At 61.2% G+C, this 26,684-nt stretch overlaps 1 protein-coding gene across 1 annotated transcript in view; it reads left to right on the forward strand.

The window, feature by feature from the left end:
- SLC38A3 (solute carrier family 38 member 3) overlaps nt 1-22,691 on the forward strand; it is a 70,614-nt gene extending 47,923 nt beyond the window's left edge. The window contains exons 5-16 of the mRNA XM_048856213.2: nt 3,993-4,066; nt 4,888-4,980; nt 5,264-5,345; nt 8,863-8,945; nt 9,743-9,801; nt 11,467-11,643; nt 12,249-12,328; nt 13,270-13,370; nt 13,912-14,036; nt 14,629-14,773; nt 15,956-16,059; nt 19,343-22,691. Of these exons, the coding sequence (XP_048712170.1) occupies nt 3,993-4,066; nt 4,888-4,980; nt 5,264-5,345; nt 8,863-8,945; nt 9,743-9,801; nt 11,467-11,643; nt 12,249-12,328; nt 13,270-13,370; nt 13,912-14,036; nt 14,629-14,773; nt 15,956-16,059; nt 19,343-19,447 (1,228 nt within the window). The 3' untranslated portion in view covers nt 19,448-22,691. The remainder of the gene's footprint in view (nt 1-3,992; nt 4,067-4,887; nt 4,981-5,263; nt 5,346-8,862; nt 8,946-9,742; nt 9,802-11,466; nt 11,644-12,248; nt 12,329-13,269; nt 13,371-13,911; nt 14,037-14,628; nt 14,774-15,955; nt 16,060-19,342) is intronic.
- Nucleotides 22,692-26,684: the final 3,993 nt, after the last annotated feature.

Below are 26,684 nucleotides of genomic sequence, written 5' to 3' on the forward strand. Positions count from 1 at the left end.
TACATGAAGTTAATGCTCATGGCTTTCTCTTCGGGGTGAGGACCATGCCTGCATGTGCTTGTACAGTGCCTGGCGCAGCGGGGTCTTAGCCCTGATTGGGCCACTATAGAAAGGAGCTGCAGGGGGTTGGAGTGGATCCATGACTGTTTGCATCCCGCTCAGCCAAAAGAATAGAATTTGCGCGCTCGGTTTCACTTCCTGGTTCCCATTCACAAGTTCCAGGCTGCTACGGTGGGGAAAATCCATCTCCTAAAACACATGGGGGCAACTTGCCTGACCCCGCAGCCCATTTCTGCTGGCTTCAGAGGGGTCACGCCTGATTTATCCTGGGGTATGTATGCAAGACACAAACCTGTTTCTAGCCCCATGAGTTTTCTAGCCACCACACTTTAACAAAACCAGCATTCAGGACTCCCTGGTGGTGATCTGTGCTGTGAAACGACTGAGGCCGTGTCCGGGTTGCTGATTAGCTACGCAACATGGCAAGACACATGCCCTCAGCTCTCCGCATCACAGCATAACTCAGGTGGATGTTGGAGAGCCGGGGGGGGGCGGGGGTTCCCTTTACTGATAGGAAAGTGTTTTTACACCTGAGTAAAACCAGGACAAACAAATCCAGAGACGAACCTCCAGCTGATGGCACTGATCCGCGCTGCCTGGTTCCCCCCAGCTGTGAACTCGCCCTGAGATTCTGGGGGTAGCAGGAGAGAAAAGAAAATCTTCTTCCCTAAGAGACAGCTGGGGAAAAGCCCATTCAAATGCAAGCAACGCTGGCAGGTGCCTTGTTACCTAGCGGGACTAATGACAATGGATCTGAGCGGAAAGTAAAAGGGCATTAATTAGCCAGGACCCGATCCTGTTCTTGGAGCCACACACCAGGCTGGGTGAGAAGCTGTGAAAAGGTGGTCAGGAGGATCGGCTTATGACATTGTATGTAAGTCACTCCGGTGCTGTGCCTTGGTTTCCCCATTTGTACGGGGTGGGGGGGGGGCAATGGCACTGCCCTACTCCAGGCAGGGAGGCTGCGAGGCTGAATACCCAACAGAGCATGAGGGTCTCAGATGCTGTGGCTGTGGAGGGTCAATCAGAACCAAAAACCCAGAGCTGTATTTCGGGCCCCAGTCCTATGATGTCTGGCTGCAGTTGAAATGCCCCATCCCACTACCAGGCTGCCCTGGTTCCTGTTACACGTGTCAGCGTGTCCATGCTGCAGACAGGGAAACCGAGGCAGACAGGGGTGGGTGACTCGCCTGCCATCACACAATAGGCCAGAACCAGGAATAGGACCCTGGTGTCCTGTCCCTCCGCCCACTGTCTCCTGTTTTAAACTCAACCTGTCCTGTGCTTTGGGGCCAGACCAGGTGAGAGCTGCCTGGTGTCCTGGGTCTGGAGTGCAGATGAGCGCTCCACTCTGGCTCTTCCTTCCGCGCGGGGAGCAGCTCTCTCAGGCATCGGCGCATCAGACGGCGCCTTGTTTTCAGTGTGCCCTGGCCGGAGGCTGGTTTGCTGGCTCCATTCTCAGACACAGCTGCCAGCAGCCCCCAGGCACGTGGGACACCATCGAACTCCTACGACACAAGGCAGAGCCAGAGCCAGCCTTCTGCATCGCCTCTGCGACATCCTCTGCTCAGCGGGTTCCAGCCAATTACAGCCTAGGGGCTTTGCTCAGTCCCCGCGGCCTGAACGATCTCACTTTGGAAGCCAGAGCCAGCCCTGGTCCTCGCCGCTCTCCCACCACCAAGTATGCAGAGCCCCAAGGGGAGGCTGACGCCGTGTGGCATGACATGGCAAAGTGACACTTTGTCCTGGGTGATCTCGGGGGTTCCTGGGCATCACGATGCCCTCGTCCTGGCGCAGCTGTGGATGGTTTGGGTCCCTTTTGTCCAGTGCACCCAGGTGACACAGCTGTACCGAGAGCTGGGCAAGTCCTCATGTGGATAGGACAGCAGGATTCTTTGGGCGTGGATCCATCCAGCTCGGGGTGTCCTAACCTCCCCGTGGCTCCAATCTCATTCCAGAACAGCTGTGTCCAGCAATGGCTCTGTGGCAGTGGGGGATCCATGGCCCCCTCCAGCTCCTCTGGAAAAGCTCCAGGTCCCTGGCTGGCCAGAGGGAACCGAAGGCCCTTCCAAAGCAAACACGGCAGGCTGCGATTTGAAATGACCATAAACAGGAGGAGAGGGGCTGGGCAGGCCACATGCCTGGGAACATGTAAATAGCTCTGGGGGTAATGACATCTCCAAGAACAGTGCCGAGGAACAGGGCCCCCAGGCCGTCCCAAACCCCGGAGCGCCCCCAGACAGTCATGTCTATCTTCTGCCGCCAAGCATCAGAGTGCCTGGGTGCCTTCCCTGTACCCCTGACGGGGTCAGAGCTCTGCTCGTGGGTGGGCTGTAGGCTTGATTGGGGGAGGTTAGATTGTTATGAATTCACTGCAATGGGGTTGTCTTAGTTGATTTGTTTCAGGCTGATTTTAATTGTTGTTTTCCTAGGTGGGTGGCTGATTGGTTGTTTGAGGAACTGTGTGAGTGGGTGAGCTGTTGGTTGAGTAGGTGGGTGGGTGTTTGTTTGGGTAGGTGGGTGGTTGATTGGCTGGGTGAGTGAGCGGCTGGGTGGTTGTTTGGTTGGGTGGCTGTTTCTTTGAGTGGGTGAATGATTGATTGGTTGGCTGGATGGGTAGTCAGTTGGTTGTTTGGCTGGGTGAGTGTTTGGCTAGGTGGCTGGCTGGGGTTTGTTGTGGAGCAAAGTTGTGAGTGTAGCTCCTATGGTGGAAGGGCCTTTTCAAAGAGGTTGGAGATGTTTCCTAAAGCCAGTTCGGCTCTGGGCTCGCTCTGGAAGTTTGCCCAGCAGCTGGACACTCCCCCTCCGCCACGATCCGGGGGGAGGGATAGGGATGCGAGGGGAGGGATAGCTCAGTGGTTTGAGCATTGGCCTGCTAAACCCAGGGTTGTGAGTTCAATCCTTGAGGGGGCCATTTGGGATCTGGGGCAAAAATTGGGGATTGGTCCTGCTTTGAGCAGGGGGTTGGACTAGATGACCTCCTGAGGTCCCTTCCAACCCTGATATTCTATGATTCTATGATCCAGGACGCTTCGCCTATCCTCTCCACGCTTCACCCTCCTCCCCTCCCCTGGGCTCTGCATCGCCTCGAGGAGCCCAGCTGACCCCAGGGCTCACAGATGGAGATTTGGCCTTTGGGTTGGCTGGGGCTCACTCTGCTCCTTGCTGGGAAGGTGTGGCCCAAGGCCACAGACTGGCATCAGAAGTGACTGGCAGCCAGTGGCAGGCGGGGGTGCAACAGCACCCACTGCCCTCTGGCCTCCAGATACACCCCAGGACGGGCATCAGGAGAGCGGGGAGCGGGGGCCCGTGGGATGAGCTAGAGGTGTGTTTCATTGACTGGGGAGAGACCACTCCTAACAAACACCCAGCCCTTAACTCTTGGCTGGGTTCCACAAGGTTAATGGGTTTTCTAAGCCCCCACCCCCCATTATGCCACGGCAGCTGCAGGCTCCAGGAACCACTGACAGGCAGCAGCTCCTCCGCTCTCCGCCCAGCACCACGAGCAGGTGGGATCCCGAGACGCGGATCGCACAGGTTGCGGTGCAGCTGGAGCCCTGCCGTGGGGCGGAGAGAGGGGCCGGGTGGAGCCTGCACTGAACCCAGTGGGTTTTCCCCGGGGGCCAGCAGGGCCCTTTGGCTGGTGAATCCTCCCAGTTCCCCTGTATCAGTAACACGCTCACAATCTCTGCTCCAGAAGGGTAAACAGGGGCACAGAGGGGCTTGGGGTCCAAAGGTAATGGGAGTGCCAGGACTCCACTCCTTGGAGAATCTGGCCCTCAGAGACACTCCCGGGCCACGCGGTACGTCAGCGCCTGTGACCCCTGGGGCTCTGGCCTGCCAGCCCTGAGCTTTCCGTCCCAGTAGCTCCCACCCCGATGCAACCTCCTAGGGCTCTGCTCTCGGCTCACTCATCTCCCGTCTCATTCCAGCTTCCTCCTGACCACAGTGGCCTTGCTGTCCAGCTACTCCATCCACCTGCTGCTGAAGTCCTCTGGGATTGTGGGTAAGACCCCAGCCAGGGAGGATGGGGGGGTCATCTCCAGGCCCAGCTTTCCCATTTGTGCCAGGTTCCCAATCCCCACACTTGTCACTTTGCACCCCCAGCTCAGGGTGGACTGAGGCTGACTGACCGCCTGCAGCCGGAGGGGAATGGCCTTTGCATGGCCAGGTAACCACACTGCCGTATGCTCCCTGTGTGCTAGGTGCCAGGCGGGGGCAGTGCGGGCAGGTGTTTGCCCCACTTGTGGGGTTTTGCTTTAAGCCTGCAGGTTGCAGACGGATTGTCCCGCAGCAAGTCCCAGCACCCTGTCACTGCAGCCCACGTCAATGGGGCTGTGCGTCGGGCGAGATTACGCCCTGGGGGCCAGGGGCCAATACACCAGATGGGGGTGCTCAGCTCTCAGCCTAGGGGGCCAAGGGGCTAGAGCATCGTGCGGGGGATGCAGTCGTCTCCCAGTCCCCTAGTGCAGCAGCTATGGGGGCTCCATTCAGGGGAGGGGTCGTGTCGCAGGACTGGGTGGCCTGGGGTACTATGAGGGGGACGGTTCATATCTTGAGGCTGAGTGTACCTGGATGCCGAGGGGGGAGAGGTCGTGTAGTGAAGCTGGGGGAGGGGTCATGTGTCGGGGCCGGGAAACCTGGGGTGCTCTGGGGGGGAGGGGTTGTGTCTCGGGGCTGGCAGAGCTCCCTGCCCCCACCCCACTGCTAGCCCAGGGCTGAGGGCACCATGCTGGGGCTGGCATTCCTGGGTGCTGCTCCCTGCTGGTGTTGCCCTGGTGCGTGGCCCCTGTGGCTGCTCTCACCCTCTGATCATCCCCCCTGCAGGGATACGTGCGTATGAGCAGCTGGGCTACAGGGCCTTCGGCACGCCAGGGAAGCTGGCCGCGGCCACCGCTATCACGCTGCAGAACATCGGAGGTAGGAGGGGAATGGGCAGATTCCCTGTCCCATACAGCTTGGAGCCACAGCTGGCACCCTGGGGCACCCACAGTGGGCTCACCTAGCTGGGGCACCCACGGGCGCTCACCCAGCCAGGGCACCATCTGGCACCCCCAGGCCCAGCTAGGGGGTCGCCTAGGCTTCCCCACTGGGGTAGCTGTGGGGAGTGCCTGGCAGGGTTGCAGCTGGGAGGGCGACGTCTGCTGGGCACCAGTAATGTGGCCATGCTGGGGCTGCCCTGCGGCCCCTCTGCTCTCTACAGCCATGTCCAGCTACCTGTACATTGTGAAGTCCGAGGTGCCGCTGGTGATCCAGACCTTCCTCAACCTGGAGGAGAAGAGCACGTGAGTCCCTGTGTGCCTGTCTCCCCTCTCCCCCAGCCGGCCACAGACCCCTGGCCCCATGCTGGTGCCCAAAACAGCTGGGCCCCGTGTGTGGCCACACGTTGGCCATGCTCCAGCCAGCACCGGGGGTCAATGTCATGTCCAGAGGCCCCTCGGAGAGCTCGAGAGGGGAGCAGGGGCCCAGTGTGGGTGACCATAAGCCCCCCAGCTCCAGTGGGTGGAAGGGGGATGGGCCCAGTGGGAGGAGGGGGAAGGGGCAGCCAAATCCGCAGCATCCAAGCCCCCCAGCCAGGGATCCCCAACCAGGGCGTCTCCCCAGTGCAGAGAGCCCAGGCACCACATGGCCCGGGGGGGCATCAAGTGCCTCTGCCAGCCCCTGCTCCCTGGCTCCAAATAGAAGGGGATCCCTAGCAGGGCTGGGCCCAGTACCCACCCCTCGTTCCCAGGGCCAGGTTCAGTGCCCCAGCCAGCGGTAGAAGGGACGTCCTGAGGGCCCCTCGGAGAGCTCAGGTGGTAAGAAGGGGCCCAGCAGGGGCAGGAGTGACCCGAGGCCAGCGGCTTGAGCCAGCTGGGGGTGCAGGGAAGGGACACTGCTTAGGGGAAGACCGCAGCGTGGGGGGGTTGAGTTGCAGATGCTAGTCACCACTTGCAGCCAACCCCAGCTGGGCCGGACCCAGCCCCACTTCACGGGAGCCAGAGAGGGGCTTTTGCATGGGGAAACAGCCAGCCCAGGACACAGCATGACTCCTGCTATCCCAGTCCTGGGCTCTCCCCACAGCTCTGGGTGCCCCTCACTCCCGACCCGCAGCCCCTGCTAGCCCTGCTCCCGGGTGGTGCTTGTCTGGGGATTGGTGCACTTTAGGGGTCAGATGGAGCGAAAGCTGATCTGCCCCGTGATCTGCGCTAAATCTGACACACGACCTCTGAGGGAGAATGTTCCATGTGACTCCAGCCGCCTCCTCTTATCCATTGGTCTGTCTCCTGCCCCTGTCCCTGCCCTTCTGCCTCCCCGGGCTGATCTCCTCCCCACCGTGAGGCAGGCCAGCGCTATTAGCCCCCTTTCCCAGTTGGAGAAACTGAGGCATGGCATGACACCCCTCTGCAAAACCAGCTTGCCCAGGGGATCCCAGCTTGGGACTTTCACCCAGAGGACACCTGAGCCTCCTGGTGATTGGTTTGTACCAGGCTGTGTCTGTGCCCTCCTGTCACGCTCGCAGCTCCCTTCTCTCTGCCCTGCTAGCCTGGCTCTGTCTCTCACACTCCTTCTTCGGTGCATTTCCTCTCTCCCTACTTCCTGCCTGTGCCTCTCTCCTCTAGGCCTCTGCCCCCGTCTGATCTCCGGCTTCCCCCAGGCTCAGCTGTGTCTCACGTCCTGTGGCGGCCGGGCAGATCTGGCCTCCAGCCTGTCACAGGGATTTAGCCGTATTTAGTAACTTCTATTTTAGCTTGATGCCAGAGCTGAATAAGCCTTTGGTGTCGGATTAAACCAGTGGGAATGTCCAATCCCTGCTTCCTTTTCCTGTGGGCAGAGCCAGCCCCCTGCTGGGCACACGCCTTCCACGGGGTGTGACTCTCCATGTGGCACCGGGCCAGGGCAGCTGGCACTTCCGGGCACCAAGGGGTTAACGCGGCAGCTGGCGAGGTTGCTGCGCGTGTCACTACCACTCCAACATCCATGCCGGGTGCCAGAGCCTGTCTCCCGGTGCCTCTATCGGTTCATCCGGCTTCCCACAGGCCGGCAGAGGCACTCCATGCCCGGCACCCACGAGGCCAAAGGATGGGTCACTCCTGGCACCCTGAGCCCATCTCTCCCCTGGAAGTTAAGTGGAGACCGGCCGAACTGGAGCCGCCCAGGCCCTGAACTCTGGGTGTTTGGGTCTAGATTCTTGCACAGGCACAGCATAGCGAGCGCGCTGTTGGGCCTGGCAGCCACTTGCAGGCCCGATCCTGGCACTAGTCAATGCTCAGACTCCGTTCCAAACAGCTCCACGTGCGCCCAAGGACCATGCCCCACCGTCCCGCATTAGCACAAATCCCAGCATCACAGTGCTGCTTGCTCAGGGAAGGAATGGACCTGGGGGTTCTAGCCAGGGATAGAACTGGGGAACTCCCCACTATTTGATGTGAATGGTATCAGTGCCTGGCACTGTGAGCTGGGCTCACTGCAGTGACGAAATGCTGGATTCTGCTCTGAGCCTGGGGTGGGGCATGAGTGGCACGTCTCCTGGTGCACCAAGGGAGAGGAGAGATGAGATCCAGGCCCATGAGTCAAACGACCCACGGTGGGCGCTACAAACCATTCCCATGGCAACGCTGTCCCCACAACCATCGCTAGCCCTGCAAGTGGACCCAGCACTGCACTACAGTCCCCCCCAGCGTGGGTGCCCATCACCACAGGCCTCAGGCCTAGTTTTCAGCCCGTGGGAGAAGCCATGGGCGAGGACAACAGGAGGTTGCTCATTCCCCACACATTCCTAGGGATCTTCTTCTGGCTTCCCCAGTGGGGCCCTGACCCAATTCTCAGGGACCGTCCTGAGCTGGAGGACCCCGAGCCAGAGACAGTCAGGTCCCATGGAGGAGCCTGGAGCCCCATCGGGGTGGGGATTAGCTGCCCATGGGGGTGAGCAAGGGGGAGCCGCAGGACAGGTCATCTGGTCCAGGCCAGGTGGATGCCCGGAGCCACAGTGGTCACTGGCACAGTCTCCGCAGAGCTGGCTCAGTGCGGCCAGGCTGAGCGCCAGGGCACGTTAAAGGTCCCAGTGATCCCTGCACAGAATGAGCTCTGTCTCTGGCCCAGCCGGGCTCTGGCCACATCCGAGCGGGGCGGGGGAGGCAGATGTGGCTTGAGGCAGAGTACTCCCAGGGGGCCACGCAGGGTGTGGCCATGTGTCTGGGCAGGGGCAGGCAGCCAGGGGCATTGCAGTTCCGGCGGGCAGCCCAGCACTCCTTCCAGAGGGCAGGGAGATGGGATAGCAGGGGGCTGCGGGTTGGGATTGAGTGGCACTGGCGGAGCTGGGGGGACCTTACACCACATTGACTTGCTCAGTTTTCCCGTTCCTGGATATTAAATTGCTTAACACATGCGTTAGCTGCCCACCCCATGTGCCCATTGTGGGGGATGCTCAGGAGCAGGCAGGGTTAACCCATAACTGCCCCCCACATGGGCTCTGCTGATGCCAGGGCCTCTTGGGGAGACTTGGGACCCATGAGTTGCACTCTTAGAGTGAGTGGGTGGGAGGAGAGGGGCAGAGGGAGACTCTCCAGACAGCAGGGCTGCAGCAGGCCCCCCAGCTGGTGCAGGGGAGGGGGCAGCTGATGGGCACAGAGAAGGAGCCAGCTGGGGTGGGGGTTGGCACGGCACGGCGGGGTCGGGCATCCAGAATCAGTCCCAGCTGGTCCTTCCCACTGAGGCAGGGGGGTTGCTAGCCCAGGCTGGGGGTGGGTATTGACCGAGGCACCGGTGTCAGCCCCAGGGCCCCCGGCGCTGCAGGGCCTGACCCGGCCTCTTGTCTCGCAGGGACTGGTACCTGAATGGGAACTACCTGGTGATCCTCATCTCCATCACCATCATCCTGCCCCTGGCCCTGATGAAGCAGCTCGGTGAGTCACCTGCTCGGGGCCAGGTCGGGGCTGGCAGCTGTGGGGAAAAGCGTGGGGGGGCTGGGGTGCGGGGTACCCGAGAGAAGGGCCCGTTGTGCATTGTAGGTGCCTGCCCCACCCCCAGCTCTGCTGCATGGACGGATGGGCAGCACATCCCCACCCACCCCTGGCACAGCGGGACAGGCAAACGCCATGTGGGGCGAGCGGGTGGGGAGTTGAGGGGAGCTGGGATCAGAGCTGGGATGCAGCGAGGGCTGGGAGCCAGGCTGCTTCGGGCTGAGGGCGGGGCAGGAAGCGGGGAAGCGAATCTTAGGGGGGAAGGAAGGGAGATAGCAGGGAGGGGAAGTGTTTGGAGGGCAGGACCAGCCTGTGACTGGAGGAGGGAAGCGACAAGGGGGCCAGTGGGGTCTGTCTCTCGCTGGGGTTGGGTGGGCGCCAGGTATCTGTGCCACCGCCCTCCATGCCGCCCCTTGCCCCACCAGGGCTCATGCCCCCACCCCACACATACACCATGCGCCTCACCCCTTGGAGCCCCAACCCCATATGCGTCTGGGCCAAGGGCAGAGTCCAGCTAGGGGACTGGAGGCAGCAGCCCGAGATGAGTCTGATGCCCATGGCTGGTAAGTGGGGTAGCTGGTGCCCATGGCTGGATCTCTGCCCATCGCTCCCAAAGCAGACTGAGCCCTGAGGCTCCGCGCCCCAGACCTCTTGGTGCCAACCCCATGAGGGCCAAAGATGATGAGCTGGGACACACCCAGCTCTGCTCACGCCCACCCCCTGCTCTCCTCTCTCCCCAGGCTACCTGGGCTACGCCAGCGGGTTCTCCCTCAGCTGCATGGTCTTCTTCCTCATCTCGGTGAGTCTGCCAGGGCCCTGGGGAGCACCAGTTCCCCCGAGAAGGGCCAGCAGGCCGGACGTGCCTAGCCCCTGCCGTGCTGCAGGAACAGCGGCGCCTGCTCTCCCGAGGGGCACACGCCCTGACCTGGGCATGGCTGGAGCTTCCCCTGCGTGTCTCATGCGGCCACTGAGCTGCTCCGGATTCCAGCTCCCTGGGACTCCCTGGAGGTTCGGGGGGAAGTCCCACGATTGCCCCCCCCCCACGGGGTTATCCCTCTGCACAAGGACCTGGGATGTGGGGACTGGTCCTGACTGACGGGGGGGGCCCCGTTTCCTGAGCCATTCGGGCTGGCTCACACCTTGCTCCTCATCCTGGGTGGCCTGGCCGGAGCTCGGGATGCTGCTGCTGCTGGGGAGGGATCGGGAGCACAGGGGCCACACGAAGGGCCTGACTCTGAGTGATGGGCTCTGTGAGCTGAGGTGGGAGATAGGGGGCTCAGTGCATGAGGAGCCTGGTGTGATCTCAGCCCTGGCATGAGGAGCTGCACACTGCGCTGAGTGCCACGCCTCTGTCTGGTGGGGGGGGCCGGCTGCGGCTACACGTGGGCAGAGAGCAGCCGCTCTCCCCTCACCAGGGTCCCTGGGGCAGCTGCATGGCCTGCCAGCTCTGGGGAGCTGGGTTTAAAGCTGGCGTAGCTCCCTGGTGAAATGTGCCTTTTCTAGCGGCCAAATGGCTCCATTCTGCAATAGCTGAAACACTGCAAACTCCACTTTGGAGGGGCCCTGGCCTGGCGTAGGAGGGGGCTGCGGGTCAGGAGTGAGGAGGACAAGCAGAGCTTGGAGGAGCCCAGGGCTGGGAGCCCAGAACCCTCTGTTCCCGTTGGCCCTGTGCTGGGGGTTGCTAGTGACTCCAGCAGAGGTAGGACGGGGCCTGGTGGCTCAGCGCTCGCTCCCGCGGCTGCCCAGGGCTCCAGACACCAGCTGGGGACTCTAGGTCTCTGCTCTGGGCTGCGGAGAAGGGGTGGGACCTGCTGGGCTTGTCATGGCTGCTCGTGGCCCCAGACAGGGACCCTGGCCTGGCAAGGGACTGGTTTATTTCTGGTTGAAGAAGCCTAGGCCCGGGTGGAGGGGTGGGCGAGCGGCTGCCGGAGAGCGCTGAGCTTTCAGGGACAGCAGAACACACGGAGAGGTTCATGCCCGCGCACAAAGGCACACACACTCATGCCCGTGCACAAAGGCACACGGAGAGGCACACACAACGCGCCAGATATGAGAATTCTCTGCCCATCACCAAACCCTGCTGTGACGTCAGGCCCTGGAAGGGCCGAGCGGTTACAAAGACTTTGTGGGGTTTCCGTTGCTCGTCTCGCAGGCAGGTGGGTTTGGCTCCAGTGCCCACAATCTGAGACCGGTGCCCCCAGTTCAAGGCGGGAGCAGGGGTTTCCGGCAGGGCAGAGAAGGACCCTGAGGGTTGGACCAGGAAGGCCTGGCTGGGTCAGTCAGTGATGCAGGGGGATGGGCCGTTCTCCCCTGCCCCATGATTTCCCCCTCATGCTTGGGCAGCACCCGTCTCCTTCGCAGCCTTTCCTCCCAGGTTCAGAGCTGGGGCTGAGCCACTGTGGGGCCGTGGGCGACACTGGCAGGGCCGGGCCCTGACCAGGTTTTCCGTCCCATCCCTGCCCAGGTCATCTACAAGAAGTTCCAGATCCCCTGCCCCCTCCCTGAGCAGGATGGCAATGGCACACGCAACCTCAGCAACGCCCAGGGCAGCACCAGCGACTATCAGAATGGCTACCCGGTCCTCCAGCCAGCTGCTGCCGGGGCCGCCTGCTCTGCCAGCCTCTTCACACTCAACTCCCAGGTACCACCCGCGCCAGGTCACACTGCAGGCCAGCCAGGATCCCGTTGGAGCCCTGCTCTGGGTGCGGGTGTGTCCCGGGAATGCTATGGCCATGCCCCAGCCCTGCCACTGACCCTGCTGCCATCTGGCCAAGCCCAAGGACCACTAACCATGCCTCAAGCCCCCAAAATGGCAGGACTGGCTCCCAAGCCGTGAGACTTCACAAAATCCCCTGGCTTTTCCCTTCGCCTTGGGGTGTCTGTGCCATCGGGTTGTGCTTGGGCCACTTTTCCTCTGGATCCAGAGATGCTCTTTATTTAAAATGCACACCGAGCTTCTCCCCGGCTCATGTTCCTCCAGGAGCTGGGGCTTGGTGGGACCCAAACTCAACTGGTGGGAGCCGGCAGTTCTGCACTGGAGGTTGTGAGCCCGGCACCCTCCCCTGGGCCCTCTTGGCCACTCCACTCCCATCCTCCCCATTCATCCCACCACTGGGTCATGCCCAGCTGCAGGGACCCAGGCCAGGGGCGCTGGGCATATGGGGTGCTCTGGGTAGCTCTTTGTGTTTGGTGCCCTGCACCGTTATCCATCAGCCCTGCCCCGCTAACCCTTGGTGTCTCCTGCAGACAGCCTACACTATCCCCATCATGGCGTTTGCCTTCGTGTGCCACCCCGAGGTGCTGCCCATCTACACGGAGCTGAAGGAGTGAGTCCTGGGGGGCCGGGATGTGGTGGGGCAAAGGCGGAGAAGGAGGCGGCCCCGGGACCCTGCCCCATTGCTCCCTAGAGGAGCCTGAGCTAGTGTCGCTCAGCCCCTGAACCCAGGGTAGCTCCGTGGTAAGCACAGGGGCGTCTCCAGGTATATGTCAACGTGGCAAGGATCCATGCCCAGATGGGCCCCCACCCCTTGTGGCTAGACCATTTACCCCAGCCAGGGGCCCCATTGCTGCCCTGGGACTCCCATATCTGGGTTCTGCTCCAGCGGGTTCTGGTGCCACCCCTGCCTCATTGCCCAGAGCGACTTGCCCTCTGACTTGTGGCACCTGGAGCCCAGGCACGGGGCCACTTGGGGGCACTCCCAGACATTCTGGGGACCCTTGATCCATGCCAGCTCTGCAGCTCACGCCCTCACCTTGCCGGCCTCATGGCTGACAGGCCCACGTGGGGCAGGGACCACCCACCATTCGCCTGCCCCTTTCTACAGCAGGGCCAGTAGTGGGAGTAGCTCCTGCCTCCCGTCCTGTCTCTGTGTCAGGCCGGCACCCTCTCCTGGCACCGGAGAGCCCTGCTTTCAATGAGGGTGGCTACTCGGACAGCTGAGATGCCCGCAGGACACAGCCTGCAAGGAGCCCTCTGATGCTTGGTATTCCAGGGGTAGGGAGGGCGATGGGGTGCTGCTCCCCAGCCAAGCCTGCTGGGGCCCATCCGTTCTGGGCTGCCAGGCACCAGCTGGCGCCACGGGGTTTGCCCCAGAAACGTGCCTCTCCCTCGCCAGTGCCAAGCAAGAGGGACCCAGCTTAGCAGCCTGGAAAGGCCTCAGGACTGAGAGCTTGGCTCCGCGGCCGGAGCAGGGTGAGCCCAGCCCACGCGGGTGGCGGCTGCTGGCAGCCGGCGAGTCTAACCCTGCCTGCTGTGGGCATCCCGCAGCCCCTCCAAGAAGAAGATGCAGGGCATCTCGAACATCTCCATCGCCGTCATGTATGTCATGTACTTCCTGGCTGCCCTCTTTGGCTACCTCACATTCTACGGTGAGTGCCCACCACCACCCCACCCCCCCGGCGAGACGATCCCCGCTCCCCCTCCCATCACTAGCCCCAGAGGGACCCAGCTGGCACCTGCCAGAACTGGGTTACTGGCTCCATTGGCTGCCTGGGAGCCATGTGGCTCATGCAATGGGGAAGCCCTCTCCTGCCAAGGTTCTCCCAGACCCAGCCATGGTAGGAGCCATGGGACTCACGGCTATGGGGCTGCCCTCTCCCGCCCAGGTACCACCAGACCCAGCCATGGCAGGAGCCATGGGGCTCATGGTATGGGGCAGCCGTCTCCTGCCCAGGTACCTCCAGACCCAGCTGTGGCGGGGCCCCTCCAGTGCAATCCACCCAGCGAAGTCATGTTGCTGGGCTCCAAGTCTAGGGCTGACCGGTGCCGCTGTCACGCACCAACCCAATGCCTCTCCAGGCCATTGCAGAGCCATGTTGGCTGGTTTCCCCATGGGACAAGTCTCCCCGTGGGCCAGCGGGATGAGCGGGGCTCGCCCTGGGTGAGACTGAAACAGGTTGTGTCCTGCAGGCCGGGTGGAGTCGGAGCTGCTGCACACCTACAGCTACGTGGACCCCTTCGACGTGCTGATTCTGTGCGTGCGTGTGGCAGTGCTGACCGCCGTGACGCTGACTGTGCCCATCGTCCTATTCCCGGTAGGTGATGCCACCCGCCAGCCGCAGGGGTGGGTGAGGGGACAGGGCCTTTCCCCCACCATCGGAGGTTCTGGCTCCCTGTGCAGTGCCCCACACTGGGGAACACTGGTGCCATGGTCTCAGGCCCCTGCACGGCTTCAGTTGGCACAGGCTGGCCGCTTGTGGGTAGTGCCAGCAGAGGCTGGATGGGCCTTGGCAACTGAGGGCAGCCCAGTGTGGAGCCCTGGCACCGCGTGGTCCTTGTCGGGCCTGGGGTTTCTCTGGCTGGGCCTGGCCCTGCATGGGCCGCGGTGAGCACGGGAGGGACACGACAGCAGCAGGAAATGGACGTTTATACAAACTGCAGGAAGGGAGTTATGGGGGCCAGCCAGGGACTGGGGCGAGAGGGGCCCAGGGACCACAGTGATGGGCACCATACTACAGGTTGGCCCTCGCGGGTGTGGGGCAAGTGGGGCCCAGAGGCCATGGTGATGGGCACCATACTACAGGGAGTCCATGGCGGGTGTGGTGGGCCCAGAGCAGACTGGGCTCCGGAAAGGGAACTGGCTGTGGGCCCAACGCTGGGAATGCAATCTGACCCTCTCCCCACTAGGTGCGCCGCGCCATCCAGCAGATGCTCTTCCAAGGCAAGGACTTCAGTTGGGTCCGTCACACGGCGATCGCTGTGGTCCTGCTGAGCACCATCAACCTGCTGGTCATCTTTGCCCCCTCCATCCTCGGCATCTTCGGCTTGATTGGTGAGTCCTGGCGCGTACTGCCTGAGCCACCCCCACGGCACTGCAGGGAGCCCGGCACTCCCCACACTGGCACCCTGTAGGCTGGGAAATAGTGTCTGGTCTGTCGTACCAGATTCCCAGCCCCCCAGCCCGTGAAATCCACTGCTCCTCCCCAGCAGAAGGGTAGTCTCCCATGCACACTGCCCCCTGCTGGCCTGCCTCAGCCCTGGGCTGGAGGGACCTGTACAAACACGGCTCGGCCACCCAAGGGAAGGAGTGCCGGTGGGGAAACTGAGGCACTGAGCGTCCTTTGCCTAAGGCCACAGAGTGAGTCAGTAGCAGTTCTGGGATCGGACCCCAGTGGTGAGGGAGTTCAGTCTCCACAGCCTGCTACAGGGGAGGCAGCATTGCCTACTGGTTAGGGCTGGCCTAGCAATCTGGGCAACCTCAGCTAGGTCATATCCCCTCTCTGTGCTTCAGTGTCCCCTCCCAGCCTGGGGCTGTCTGCTCCATTCCCTGCTCAGCCCACGATCTCTGCCCCACAGTACTATCAGTACAGCATTGGTCCCTGCTTCAACTGAGCTCCCCCAACTCCTCTCAGGAGTGGCCCAGATAGACAAAAGGCCCCCCTCCCTTTGCTGCTCGCCTCTGATCATTGTAACCACAGGATTTAAATGCGGCACCAGCTGCTCTCTCTTGTCCCTGGACTCTGGAGTCCCGGCTTGTCCACTGTGTTAGCTCAAAGCCCAGGGCTCAAGGCTGAAGCCTGGGGGCTTCTCTTTGTTTGCAGTTTGGGTGTTTTTTTAATTCCTGTTCTGCCTCTGCACTCATCATGCCAGATCTGTTCCTAGTATCGGGGGTAGCCGTGTTAGTCTGTATCCACAAAACCGATGAGGAGTCCGGTGGCACCTTAAAAACTAACAGATTTATTTGGGCATAAGCTTTCATGGGTAAAAAACCCACTTCTTTGGACTCCTCATTAGATCTGTTCCTGGGATCCCTGGCTGGCCACGGGGCAAGGCTGGCACCTGGGGATTGTGCCAGGGTGGCTAGTCCCACTGTTTCCAAGGATGCCAATAGAGGGGGGAGGTTTGGATCTAGCCAGGTGTGGGGCTTGGCTTGGGGTCAGGTGGTTGTGGGGGGCTGGGAGCTGCTGGCTGCTCCCCCGCACCTCAGTACCCATTCTCTCCTGATGTTCTCCAGGTGCCACGTCAGCCCCCTGCCTCATCTTCATCTTCCCGGCCATCTTCTACATTCGCATCGTACCCAAGGACAAGGAGCCCCCGAAGTCCACCCCCAAGATCCTGGTACATCCTCTTCAGCCAAGCTGACTGTTGGGGGGAATCGTGCCGCTAATGGGCACTGCATGGGGATGATTTAGTTGGGGATTGGTCCTGCTTTGAGCAGGGGGTTGGACTAGATGGCCTCCTGAGGTCCCTTCCAGCCCTGATATTCTAGGATTCTATGCAGAGGGTGGCCCTGGGCCAGCATTGACTCTGCTTTTGGGGCCCCCTCCAGAGGTCTCCTGCCCAACTCTCAGGGGTGCTTGGTGCTGACCCCCCCACTGAGAGGCCATAGGACCAGCAGGGCAATTGGCACAGCTGAGGTCATGCCTCCCTGCCAGTGTGTTTCAAATCAGTCACCTAACATTAATAGCTATCAATATTCTGAAAACAATGGCCTTAATTTCCAGAGTCCTCCCCTCTGTGTGTATGGGGGGGGCACAATTTTAGGGGGAACCACAAATCCCTTGCACTTTGCAGAGGGTTGGCTCTCACTTTAGAAGCAAGGAGGCGCATTTATAGCATGGGAGGCTCCTCAGATGTCACGAGGATACAACCCACGAGTCCTGAATCTGAGACCATCACCACTAACCACTAGACCCCACTCCCCTCCCACAGCCAGGGATAGAACCTAAGTTCCCTCTAAGCTGCACAGCTGTGCATCAGGCTATTAAGGGCCACGCAGGCACACAGCGGGGAGAGGCACCTCTCATCTGGCCCCGGACTGCTGTGGCAAGAGAGGGCTGGGGGGAGTCGAGTCCTCTCTCCCCAGGGCAGCCTGCACCCCAACCCCCTCATCCCCAGCCCCATCCCAGAGCCCGCACCCCCAGCCGGAGCCCTCACGCCCCCACACATACCAACCCTCTGCCCCAACTCTGAGCCCCATCCCAAACCCCTCATGCCCAGCCCCACCCCAGAGCCTGCACCCCCAGCCAGAGCCCTCACCCCCTGCAATCCAACCCCCTGCCCCAGCGCTGAGCCCCCTCCCACACTCTGAACCCCTCTGCCCCAACCCGCCACACATCACCTCCAAATATGCACATAACAACATTCATTCCACACATGGACGTAAAAAACATAGAGGGACCATTGGATAGAACACAGGAGTCCTGAATCTCAGCCACACCACCACCACTAAGCCACACTCCCTCCCAGAGCTGGGGATAGAACCTAGGAATCCTGGCGCCTAACCCCGGCTCTAACCACTGGACCTCGGGAGGAAAGGGCCTGCAGAAGAAAGGGAGATAGTTATAACAATTAAGTTTGGGCCGGGGGGGAGGGGATGAGCTGTGTGTCTGAGGGGCATGGATGGGTGTGGTCAGGTGCAGAGCTGTGTGTCTGAAGGTTACAGGGGGCAATGTCAGGGGTGGAGCTGTGTGTTTGGGGATGCAGGTGGGTGGTGTCGAGGGTGGAGCTGTGCATCTGAGGGGCATGGTTGGGGCGGAGTTGTGTTTCTGAGGGGCACAGTCGGGTGGGGTTGAGGTCAGAGCTGTGTGTCTGGGGAGAGCGGGTGGGTGAGGTTGGGGGCAGAGCTGTGTGTCTGGGGAGCGCGGGTGGGCAGGGTTGGGGGCGGAGCTGTGTGTCTGGGGAGAGCGGGTGGGTGAGGTTGGGGCGGAGCTGTGTGTCTGGGGAGAGCGGGTGGGTGAGTTTAGGGGCAGAGCTGTGTGTCTGGGGAGAGCGGGTGGGTGAGTTTAGGGGCAGAGCTGTGTGTCTGGGGAGAGCGGGTGGGTGAGGTTGGGGCGGAGCTGTGTGTCTGGGGAGCGCGGGTGGGCAGGGTTGGGGGTGGAGCTGTGTGTCTGGGAAGAGCGGGTGGGTGAGGTTGGGGCGGAGCTGTGTGTCTGGGAAGAGCGGGTGGGTGAGGTTGGGGGTGGAGCTGTGTGTCTTGGGAAAAGCGGGTGGGTGTGCTTGGGGGTGGAGCTGTGTGTCTGGGGAGCGCGGGTGGGCAGGGTTGGGGGCGGAGCTGTGTGTCTGGGGAGAGCGGGTGGGTGAGGTTGGGGGTGGAGCTGTGTGTCTGGGGAGAGCGGGTGGGTGAGTTTAGGGGCAGAGCTGTGTGTCTGGGGAGAGCGGGTGGGTGAGTTTAGGGGCAGAGCTGTGTGTCTGGGGAGAGCGGGTGGGTGAGTTTAGGGGCAGAGCTGTGTGTCTGGGGAGAGCGGGTGGGTGAGGTTGGGGGCAGAGCTGTGTGTCTGGGGAGCGCGGGTGGGCAGGGTTGGGGGCGGAGCTGTGTGTCTGGGGAGAGCGGGTGGGTGAGGTTGGGGCGGAGCTGTGTGTCTGGGGAGAGCGGGTGGGTGAGTTTAGGGGCAGAGCTGTGTGTCTGGGGAGAGCGGGTGGGTGAGTTTAGGGGCAGAGCTGTGTGTCTGGGGAGAGCGGGTGGGTGAGGTTGGGGCGGAGCTGTGTGTCTGGGGAGAGCGGGTGGGTGAGGTTGGGGCGGAGCTGTGTGTCTGGGGAGCGCGGGTGGGTGAGTTTAGGGGCAGAGCTGTGTGTCTGGGGAGAGCGGGTGGGTGAGTTTAGGGGCAGAGCTGTGTGTCTGGGGAGAGCGGGTGGGTGAGGTTGGGGCGGAGCTGTGTGTCTGGGGAGAGCGGGTGGGTGAGGTTGGGGCGGAGCTGTGTGTCTGGGGAGCGCGGGTGGGCAGGGTTGGGGGCGGAGCTGTGTGTCTGGGAAGAGCGGGTGGGTGAGGTTGGGGCGGAGCTGTGTGTCTGGGGAGCGCGGGTGGGCAGGGTTGGGGGCGGAGCTGTGTGTCTGGGAAGAGCGGGTGGGTGAGGTTGGGGCGGAGCTGTGTGTCTGGGAAGAGCGGGTGGGTGAGGTTGGGGGTGGAGCTGTGTGTCTTGGGAAAAGCGGGTGGGTGTGCTTGGGGGTGGAGCTGTGTGTCTGGGGAGAGCGGGTGGGTGAGGTTGGGGCGGAGCTGTGTGTCTGGGGAGAGCAGGTGGGTGAGGTTGGGGCGGAGCTGTGTGTCTGGGGAGAGCGGGTGGGTGATTTTAGGGGCAGAGCTGTGTGTCTGGGGAGCGCGGGTGGGTGACGTTGGGGCGGAGCTGTGTGTCTGGGGAGAGCGGGTGGGTGAGGTTGGGGGTGGAGCTGTGTGTCAGAGGGGCAGAGGTGGGCTGGGTTGAGGTCAGAGCTCTGTGTCTGAGGGGCAGAGGTGGGCAAGGTTGAGGGTTGAGCTGTGTCTGAGGGGCTCTGGGTAGGTGAGGTTGGGGGTGGAGTTCTGTGTCTGAGGGGTGGAGTGGGCAGGGTCAGATGTCTGGACCTGTGCCCGGTGGGCCGAGCCTGCCCTGGGGCTGATGTCTCCTGCCCCCTGTCTCCTCCCTTGCAGGCTGCCGGCTTCGCGGGCCTTGGCGTGCTCTTCATGGTCATGAGTCTCAGCTTCATCATCAGCGACTGGGCGATGGGTGGCGGCAAGAGCGGGGGCAGCCACTAAGAGGGCAACAGGAGGCACCCTCCTGCCCCCGCCCCACACCCTGGGAGATGGGGCTGACTGAGCCATGCTCCCCTGCCCCTGTCCTGCTGCTAGTACTGTCCAGCGACCCGGACCTCACCACTGCCGAACCAGGGATGCACCCGCAGCCCTGTGGCACTACTGGGATTTTCCCAGCGCAGGCGAGCCAGCCCTTCGCAGCCAATGAATGTAGCATGGGGGGGGGCGAGCAATCCGTGGGCCTGGCTGGGCTGGGCCAGTCCGGCCGGGGAGCTTCAAGTGCCAGAAGGAGGAGAAGCAGGTCTAATGGTTGTAGCATGGGAGTGGGCTCTATTCCCAGCTCTGCCCTTGTCTGGCTAGGTGAGCTTGCCTCAGTTTTCCCATCTGTAAAATGGGGCTGCTACTTCCCTACCTCACTGGGGGCTGGCTGCGAGACGGAGCCGCTCCATGCACATGTGGAGCAGCCAGAAGCCCCCCGATGGCGGTGCCAGCGAGGCAGTCAGAGGATTGTTCCAGGGGGGCAGGAAACAGGAAGCGAGTGCTGCCAAGTGGGAAGTGACGCAGACAGAGGGCACGTCCTGTCAGGGAGCAGCTTGGCAGCGAAAAAGAAACGAAATGGGGCAGGGTGTAGTGCTGTCCTGTCCTGTGCCTCAGTTTCTTTTTCCCTGCCGGGACACAGGGCCAAACATGCCCTTCTGAAGCCCCTTTTCCTGTTGAGTGGGGGGGGGGTCCCACGCTCTGTGAGGCAGCGGCAGAGTTGTGCTAAGCCCGCAGCCATGATCTCACACCTGCCAAGGAGGGTGGCATTTGGGGTGAACTGAGGGGCAGGGACACCCTGCACTGGAGGGAGCAGGGCCTTGGCATATCTCACCTTGGCCCGTGTGGGTGGAGGGTCCAATGCCAGCCCTGGTATGCCCCCCCCATCTGCTATCACAAAGGGGGCCTTGCCCGCTGCCTGGATCAGCTCCCTGCCCCACAGCACTGAGAGACATGGTCCAACCGTGCCCCCTTCTCAGGAGGGCCTTCCCCACTGGCTGGCAGAGGGTGCCCCACTGAGAGTTGGCAGTGTGTGCTGGGAATTGTGGCCCTGCCATTGAGCCTGTATAGAAACTAAACAATCCCTAAAAATTGATTTGCTGCTAATGGAAATAGTTTAGGAGAACCTACATTAATTTATATTGTATATGTGTACACATACACACACACGCGCGCGTACACACATACTGTTGTTATTGTGTTACTGACCTTGCGGTTAGTGATTTCCATAGGGTGCCCATCCCATGCAGACCGTGTCAGAGCTGGGAGGGTCCAGTGAAATTGTGTTTGGTTGGCTGCTGTCTTCAATTTGGGATGCCCCCTCGTTACTGCTTGTGGTGGGCATGAGGAGAATCAGTTCACCATGGGCCTCTCCTTTTGTCCTCCCACCCGGCCAGTTCGCTGGGGGAAGCCAAACCTGGGGGTGCCGGCAGCGTGCACCTGTTTAATATCTTCTGCCCCCCCTTTGGACAGGTCTTCTCCACCTCTCTGACCTGTGGTCCCATCAGACTTCAGCCCAAACCAAAGATGGCTCCCAGCCCTCTCCACATGCTATGGTCATGGGTCCCTCTTCCTCAGGGTCTGGCTGGCTGAGGGGCAGGACATGGGCAGAAGAAGCCACCCTGGATGTGGCCTCCTCCCAGACCCACAGCAGGGGCTGTTCTTGGTGCCTTGGAGTGGGGAGACCTGCAGAGCTCCCTAGCTAGCTGTGGGTGGGGGTCCCCAGGCAGTGAGGGGGCCTCCTGGCCTAGCTGCTAGTGAGAGTTTGACCGCGCTAGCCCTAACGCCGTGGGAACCACGTGATGGCTTTGATTTCCCCAAAGGGAGAGGCCGTGTCACTCTGAACTTTTCCTGTGTGAACCTGAAAAGGGTCCTGGTTATACTGGCTGTTGCTGGGCTGGACTGGAAAGTGAGCTGGTAGAGGTGCCTAGATTGTAGTTAGAGGAAAAACCCATGCAGAGTCACAGCTCACCACCCAGCTAGTGAGGGGCTGGGCCTGTGTTCGCCCTCGATCCTGGCCTAAGGGGGCAGGCTGCCTGGGTATGTGAGGGTCACTCATGGAGGGGTGAAGGCAGCAGCGTTGTGTCTGTGTTGGCTGGCAGGGAACCCAGGTGGGGCTCCAGAATGGGCACCCCTCTGAAAGGAGTTTCTGGAGGCTGGGGTTCAGCTAGGAGAACTGAGGCAGGTTTTTCTGGACTCCCCCAGGTGCCTGGGCTTCTTTGACAATGCTCTTCAGACCTCCCCAGGGGTGGGGTGCTTCCCCAAGGGCCTCTCCTGCTGTCCTGCCCGCCCAGTTGGCTCCCCCAGCCCTGAAGCCAGAGCTGGGGGTCCAGCAGGGTGAACCAGCTGCCTTCTTGGGTATACAGCCATGTGCAGGCCTGCGGTGCTGATGCCGTGGGGCGCATGGGGTTCCTGCCTGAGGCCTCCCCGGGCCCGGCTGCAGTGTCACACCCTCAGTGGTCAGGGCACCCATGGACACAGGGGGCTGTTTGGGGCCGCTGTGACTCAGGGACGTCCCAAACCAAGGCACAGCCGCTCCCCCAGGGCCCGGCCAGGGCTCTCTCCCGGGTTTGGCCAAGCAGAGGAGGGTCCCTGGGCTGGAGCGAGACCCATTCATGTCCTGTGGGGGGGCAGCCCTAATGGCTGGGGGCAGACGAGGGTGATCAGTGGGGAGGAAGGGTCAGGGTGGGTGTGTATGTAACCCATATGCCTCCTGGGTGTTGTGCTCTGTCCCCTCTCGTGGTACAGAGACCACTTAGAGATTAGTGAGTCTGCTACAGCTGTAGCTCAGAGGCACGTGGCTTTTAGCTGACACAGTAGAGGCTCATACACTAAGCTCCAGAGGTCCCAGGTTCCATCCCGCCTGCCAATGACTGGGGTCTTGTACATGTACACGAGGGGGGGCAGGGCCCATGGGGGGAGCTGGTGATGTGCTGGCAGGTTCCATTCTGAAGGACAGGGAACACCCTGGGCAGCAGAGGAACGTGGGGCTTGATCTCCCGAACAGAGAACACCGGTGGCTCAGCCCACGGCAACGTAGGGCCCAGACACCAAGGTGACGGGCACCAAATACCTATGCAGTGTAATGAGTCATGGTCTACGGGATGATGCTGCCCCCTGCAGCCCAGGGTCGTCATTGCCTTCAATGCATCCAATGAAGTGACCTGTAGCTCACGAAAGCTTATGCTCAAATAAATTGGTTAGTCTCTAAGGTGCCACAAGTACTCCTTTTCTTTTTGCGAATACAGACTAACACGGCTGCTACTCTGAAACTTGCCTTCAGGCAGGCTCTAGCTCCCAGCATGACTGGGTGGTTTGGGTGTGTCAATTGCCCCTCGGTGAGCCGAGGGCGACCCCCCACACCTGTGCCCTGGGAGATACCTGCCCTGTAAGCCAAAGAGCAATTGGAGAGCAGGTCGGGAGCGCCCCACACGAGCTGGGGGACATGGGGAGAACAGGCCTATGTTGATGTGCAAAAAGGCGATGCTGGGGGTGCACTAATGTATTCGGATGGCAGAGGACATGGGGGTTGAGGGCTGGGGAAGGAACAGCGCCCCTTCCTCTGTGCCCTCCCCCTCATGCCCCAGTTATCAGGGAGTGGGCGGGCACGTGTAGGGCACCCGGCCCACAGCTGCCAGCAGGATGGCCCTTCTACCCCACGAGTGCAACCCCTGTTCTCCCACTAATGCAGGGCCAATGGCAGGCCTGTAGAGGGCGCTCTGCCCATGCACTGCAGCCTCTACCCAGCACCCACCCGGCACAATGGAAAGATGCCCACAGACGTCAGGGACGCAGGATCGGGCCCGAAGCCGGTGCATTATGCGCCATCACGTCCCCTCCACAAGGGGTGAGCAGAGCATCTCCCCACCCTCCCCCCCACCCCTGCCCCTGCCATCCACCGCTGGGGAAGTGGGCCAGGGTGCAGATTCCCACCCTGTGCTAAACCCTCCCTGCAGCCTTGTGCTAACACTGTCTGACTACCTGCCAGCCCGCTGCTCCAGCCCGCAGCACCCCCCAGCCGCCCGCCTGCCCCCATCATTCCTCTGGGCGCCACATGCCCAGGAACCTCTAGGGCACGCCAAAAAACAAGCGGTCGCCTCCCAGGCTCCATCTGCTGCGTGACAGGCACCCTATGAATTCGGTGGGCTGGGGGTAGGGGATGTGCTGGGACACACATGGCGAGGGGTATTTTTGACAACCCTCTGATTGCAAGCGAAATTAAGCAACGCACCATTTCTTGGGGTTGACTAAGTGCAAATGAAGTAACTCAGAGATGTATTTTTGTATCGGGGTGCAGGAAGCTGGACAGCTTTGTGTCAATACTGTATATAAAAGTAAGGGTTTCTAAGGCATGCTGTGTGGCTCTCAGTAGCTCTGTATAGTGGATTATATACGTAGTCAGTGGAGAGGGACCACTCTACCAGATGACCTGCCTACGCCGCAGAGAACTGACCACGAGATTGGGCCATTCCACAGGCCGGTGGCCACTGCGACATTGGCTAGGGGGACGTCTCCAGATGTCACTGTGCTGGTGTTAAACTGTCTCCCAGTAGCCCGTAGAGGCTCTCCATCAGATCAGGGCCCTAGTGAAGAGTGGGGAGGGCTAGACAGTTGCAAAGCTAAAGGGTCAGCTTTTAAGTCAGCTTTATAAGGGCCCGATCCTGCGAGGTGCTGAGCGCCAGCCCGGCAGGGGCAGGCGTTGCAATCAGTGGGTGCTACTTGCCTCCCAGGAAGGGCTCAGCACCAGCACCACTCCCACGATTGAGCCACAGTCTTGGTTACCTGGGGGCTCTGTGGTATTGGAGAGCTCAAGTTGCTGTGCCCTGCTGGCGTGGCAAGGGAGGTGTGGGGTGGCTTGTAACCACAACCAGGGCTCTCTGCTTCTCCCATCTTGGCCGTGCTCAGTGGGTCGTTGCGCTAGGGCGCGTGTGCCCCTGCCTGCCCATTAAGAGGTGGCGGGGCCCGGGTCAGGTTAGCCAGGTAGTGGCAGGTTGGTCCGGCCATCCCTCTCCATCGCTCTGTCCATGAGGCAGCTCAGCAGGCTCCAGCGTAAGGGGTAAAGGGGATTTCAGTCTCACTCTGCATTCGGGACCCTCCTGCAGGGGTCGGGCTGAGCCTCCAGTGCCAGCCCTAGCCTCCGATGCCCTGTTTCTTCCCTAGCGCATTCCCAGCCTGTGAAGGGGGAGCGAGGCGCTGGCCAAGGAGCCGCGTAGCTGTAGTGTGTGACAGGGCTAGCGGTCGGTTTTAAATTATATGGTTAAATTAGATTTTTATTTGGAAAGGAAACAACCCCCCCTTTTTAAATAACAATAAAGGAAAAGCAAAACCTCCTTGGATCCGTGTGTTCTTGACGCTGGGAGCCAATGAGACGGACCCAGCGTGCAGAGAGCTGAGGTCCTGCAGAACTACATGCGTGCGTGACTGCAGTGCACATGCCAGACCCATACTAAAGACCCGTGGCTCAGGCACAGAACGGGACGTACAGCACACACGGATCAGTGGGGAGCCACCCCCACTGTAAGTGACTCGCTTGTGAATTACTGCATGGCATGGTGACTGCCTCTATACAAACCAATGAGCTCAGCCTCTTCCCATGCGGCCAAAAGCAGATGTTTATCCCCTTCTGGGGTTGAGATGAGCGTAAGGTAGGCCTTTCATCTGGGCAGGCTGAAAATGGACACAAGGAGATCATTATTGGTGCAGCATGCAAAATTAACACGTGGAACTCACTGCTACAATGTATCACTTTGGCCACCAGCAAAGTAGCTTTCTGTTGTTCGTTCTTGTTGTTTTTTAAGGATGAGGCATTTATATAGAGAATAAAAACACCCAGTGTTATCATGGAGAGACTCAAACATCTAGAAAGGTTTTAAAGCCACATGCTTCAGGGCATAAACCAACTCGGACTTAATGCAGGTCAGGAAGGAACTGCCCCTATGGACAGGTTGTTTGGTCATTGTCCACTAGGGGCTTTCTTTCCCTTTCCTCTGAAACAGCTGCTGCTGGGTTGCCGTGCTCCGCCAGTTCCTGTGTCCCATGCACGTGTGTGAGCGGGTTGGCAGTGCAGCAGGCTCATGCTCTCTGTGGTACAGTGGGTGCACAGCAGCAGAAGCCCAGTCCGTGATCGCTGCAGAGCGACTGTGCACAGTGCAGTAAGTGCAATGAAGACGTTGGTCCCTAGGTCGCAGGGGAGACACATCAGTGTCAGCCCAGCCTGCGAGTGTCTGTTCTAAGGTCCCTGATGCACGGGGAGATGGGTCAGGCCTCCTCTGCTTGGGGAGCCCAGGGCAATTGCTGCCTGGGCCCGGCCCCATCAGCGCTCGTTTGCTGTCACCGTGTGGGTGGACCCGAGGCAATGGAGAGCACAGTCAGGCAAGCTCCAGCGATGCTGCCGTTCAGTGAGCTTCACACGCAGCCCCGATTTGAGGTAACTCTGCTCCAGGCAAAAAAACGTGGGGCTGCTGTTTTGTCCAGCATCATGAATGAAACACGCCAGGGTTAGGCCAGGTTTTGGATCGGAGACCACCCCACAGCGCTCCAGGAGCCAGTCTGCTGATGAGTTGGGGCTCTTGCACAGTGCTAGGGGCAACTGCGCAGCAGGGAACGGGGGAGGATCACCTCAGGGTCACTGCCCCAGCCACATGCTAGGGCCTCTGGGCAGCAGGGAATTGGGGGGGGGGCTGTCACCTCTGCGCTCAGGGTCACTGCCCCAGGCCTGTGCTAGGGCCTCTGGGCAGCAGGGAATTGGGGGGGGGGGGCTGTCACCTCTTTGCTCAGGGTCACTGCCCCAGGCCTGTGCTAGGGGCACTGGGCAGCAGGGAATGGGGGGGTGTCACCTCTTCTCTCTGGGTCACTGCCCCAGGCCCATGCTAGGGGTGTTGGGCAGCAGGTAAGAGCCAGCCCTGGCCCTGCAGAACTTAACTAGACATGTTGTGGGGGAGACGCACCCAGCAGCCCAGTGGCAGAAGCAGGCGTAGAAGCCAGGTCTCCCAAGCCCCGATGCTCTACTTTGCCCACTGGTCCATGCTGCCCCAGCTGGACAGTTTGGCAGATGGCGTGCTCATCTCCCCGCTGGCCGAGGGGGCTCTGGGCAAGCCCAGCAGCACAGAGAGCAGTCAGGACTGTGTCGCAGCAACCAGCTATTTCTTGGGCCAGGCTCTGACCACGCAGGAGACATGGGGCTGCAGGGTTGAGGGGAAGTGCC

The sequence above is a fragment of the Caretta caretta genome, chromosome 7, assembly GCF_965140235.1.
Source record: "Caretta caretta isolate rCarCar2 chromosome 7, rCarCar1.hap1, whole genome shotgun sequence".
Lineage (NCBI taxonomy): Eukaryota > Metazoa > Chordata > Testudines > Cheloniidae > Caretta > Caretta caretta.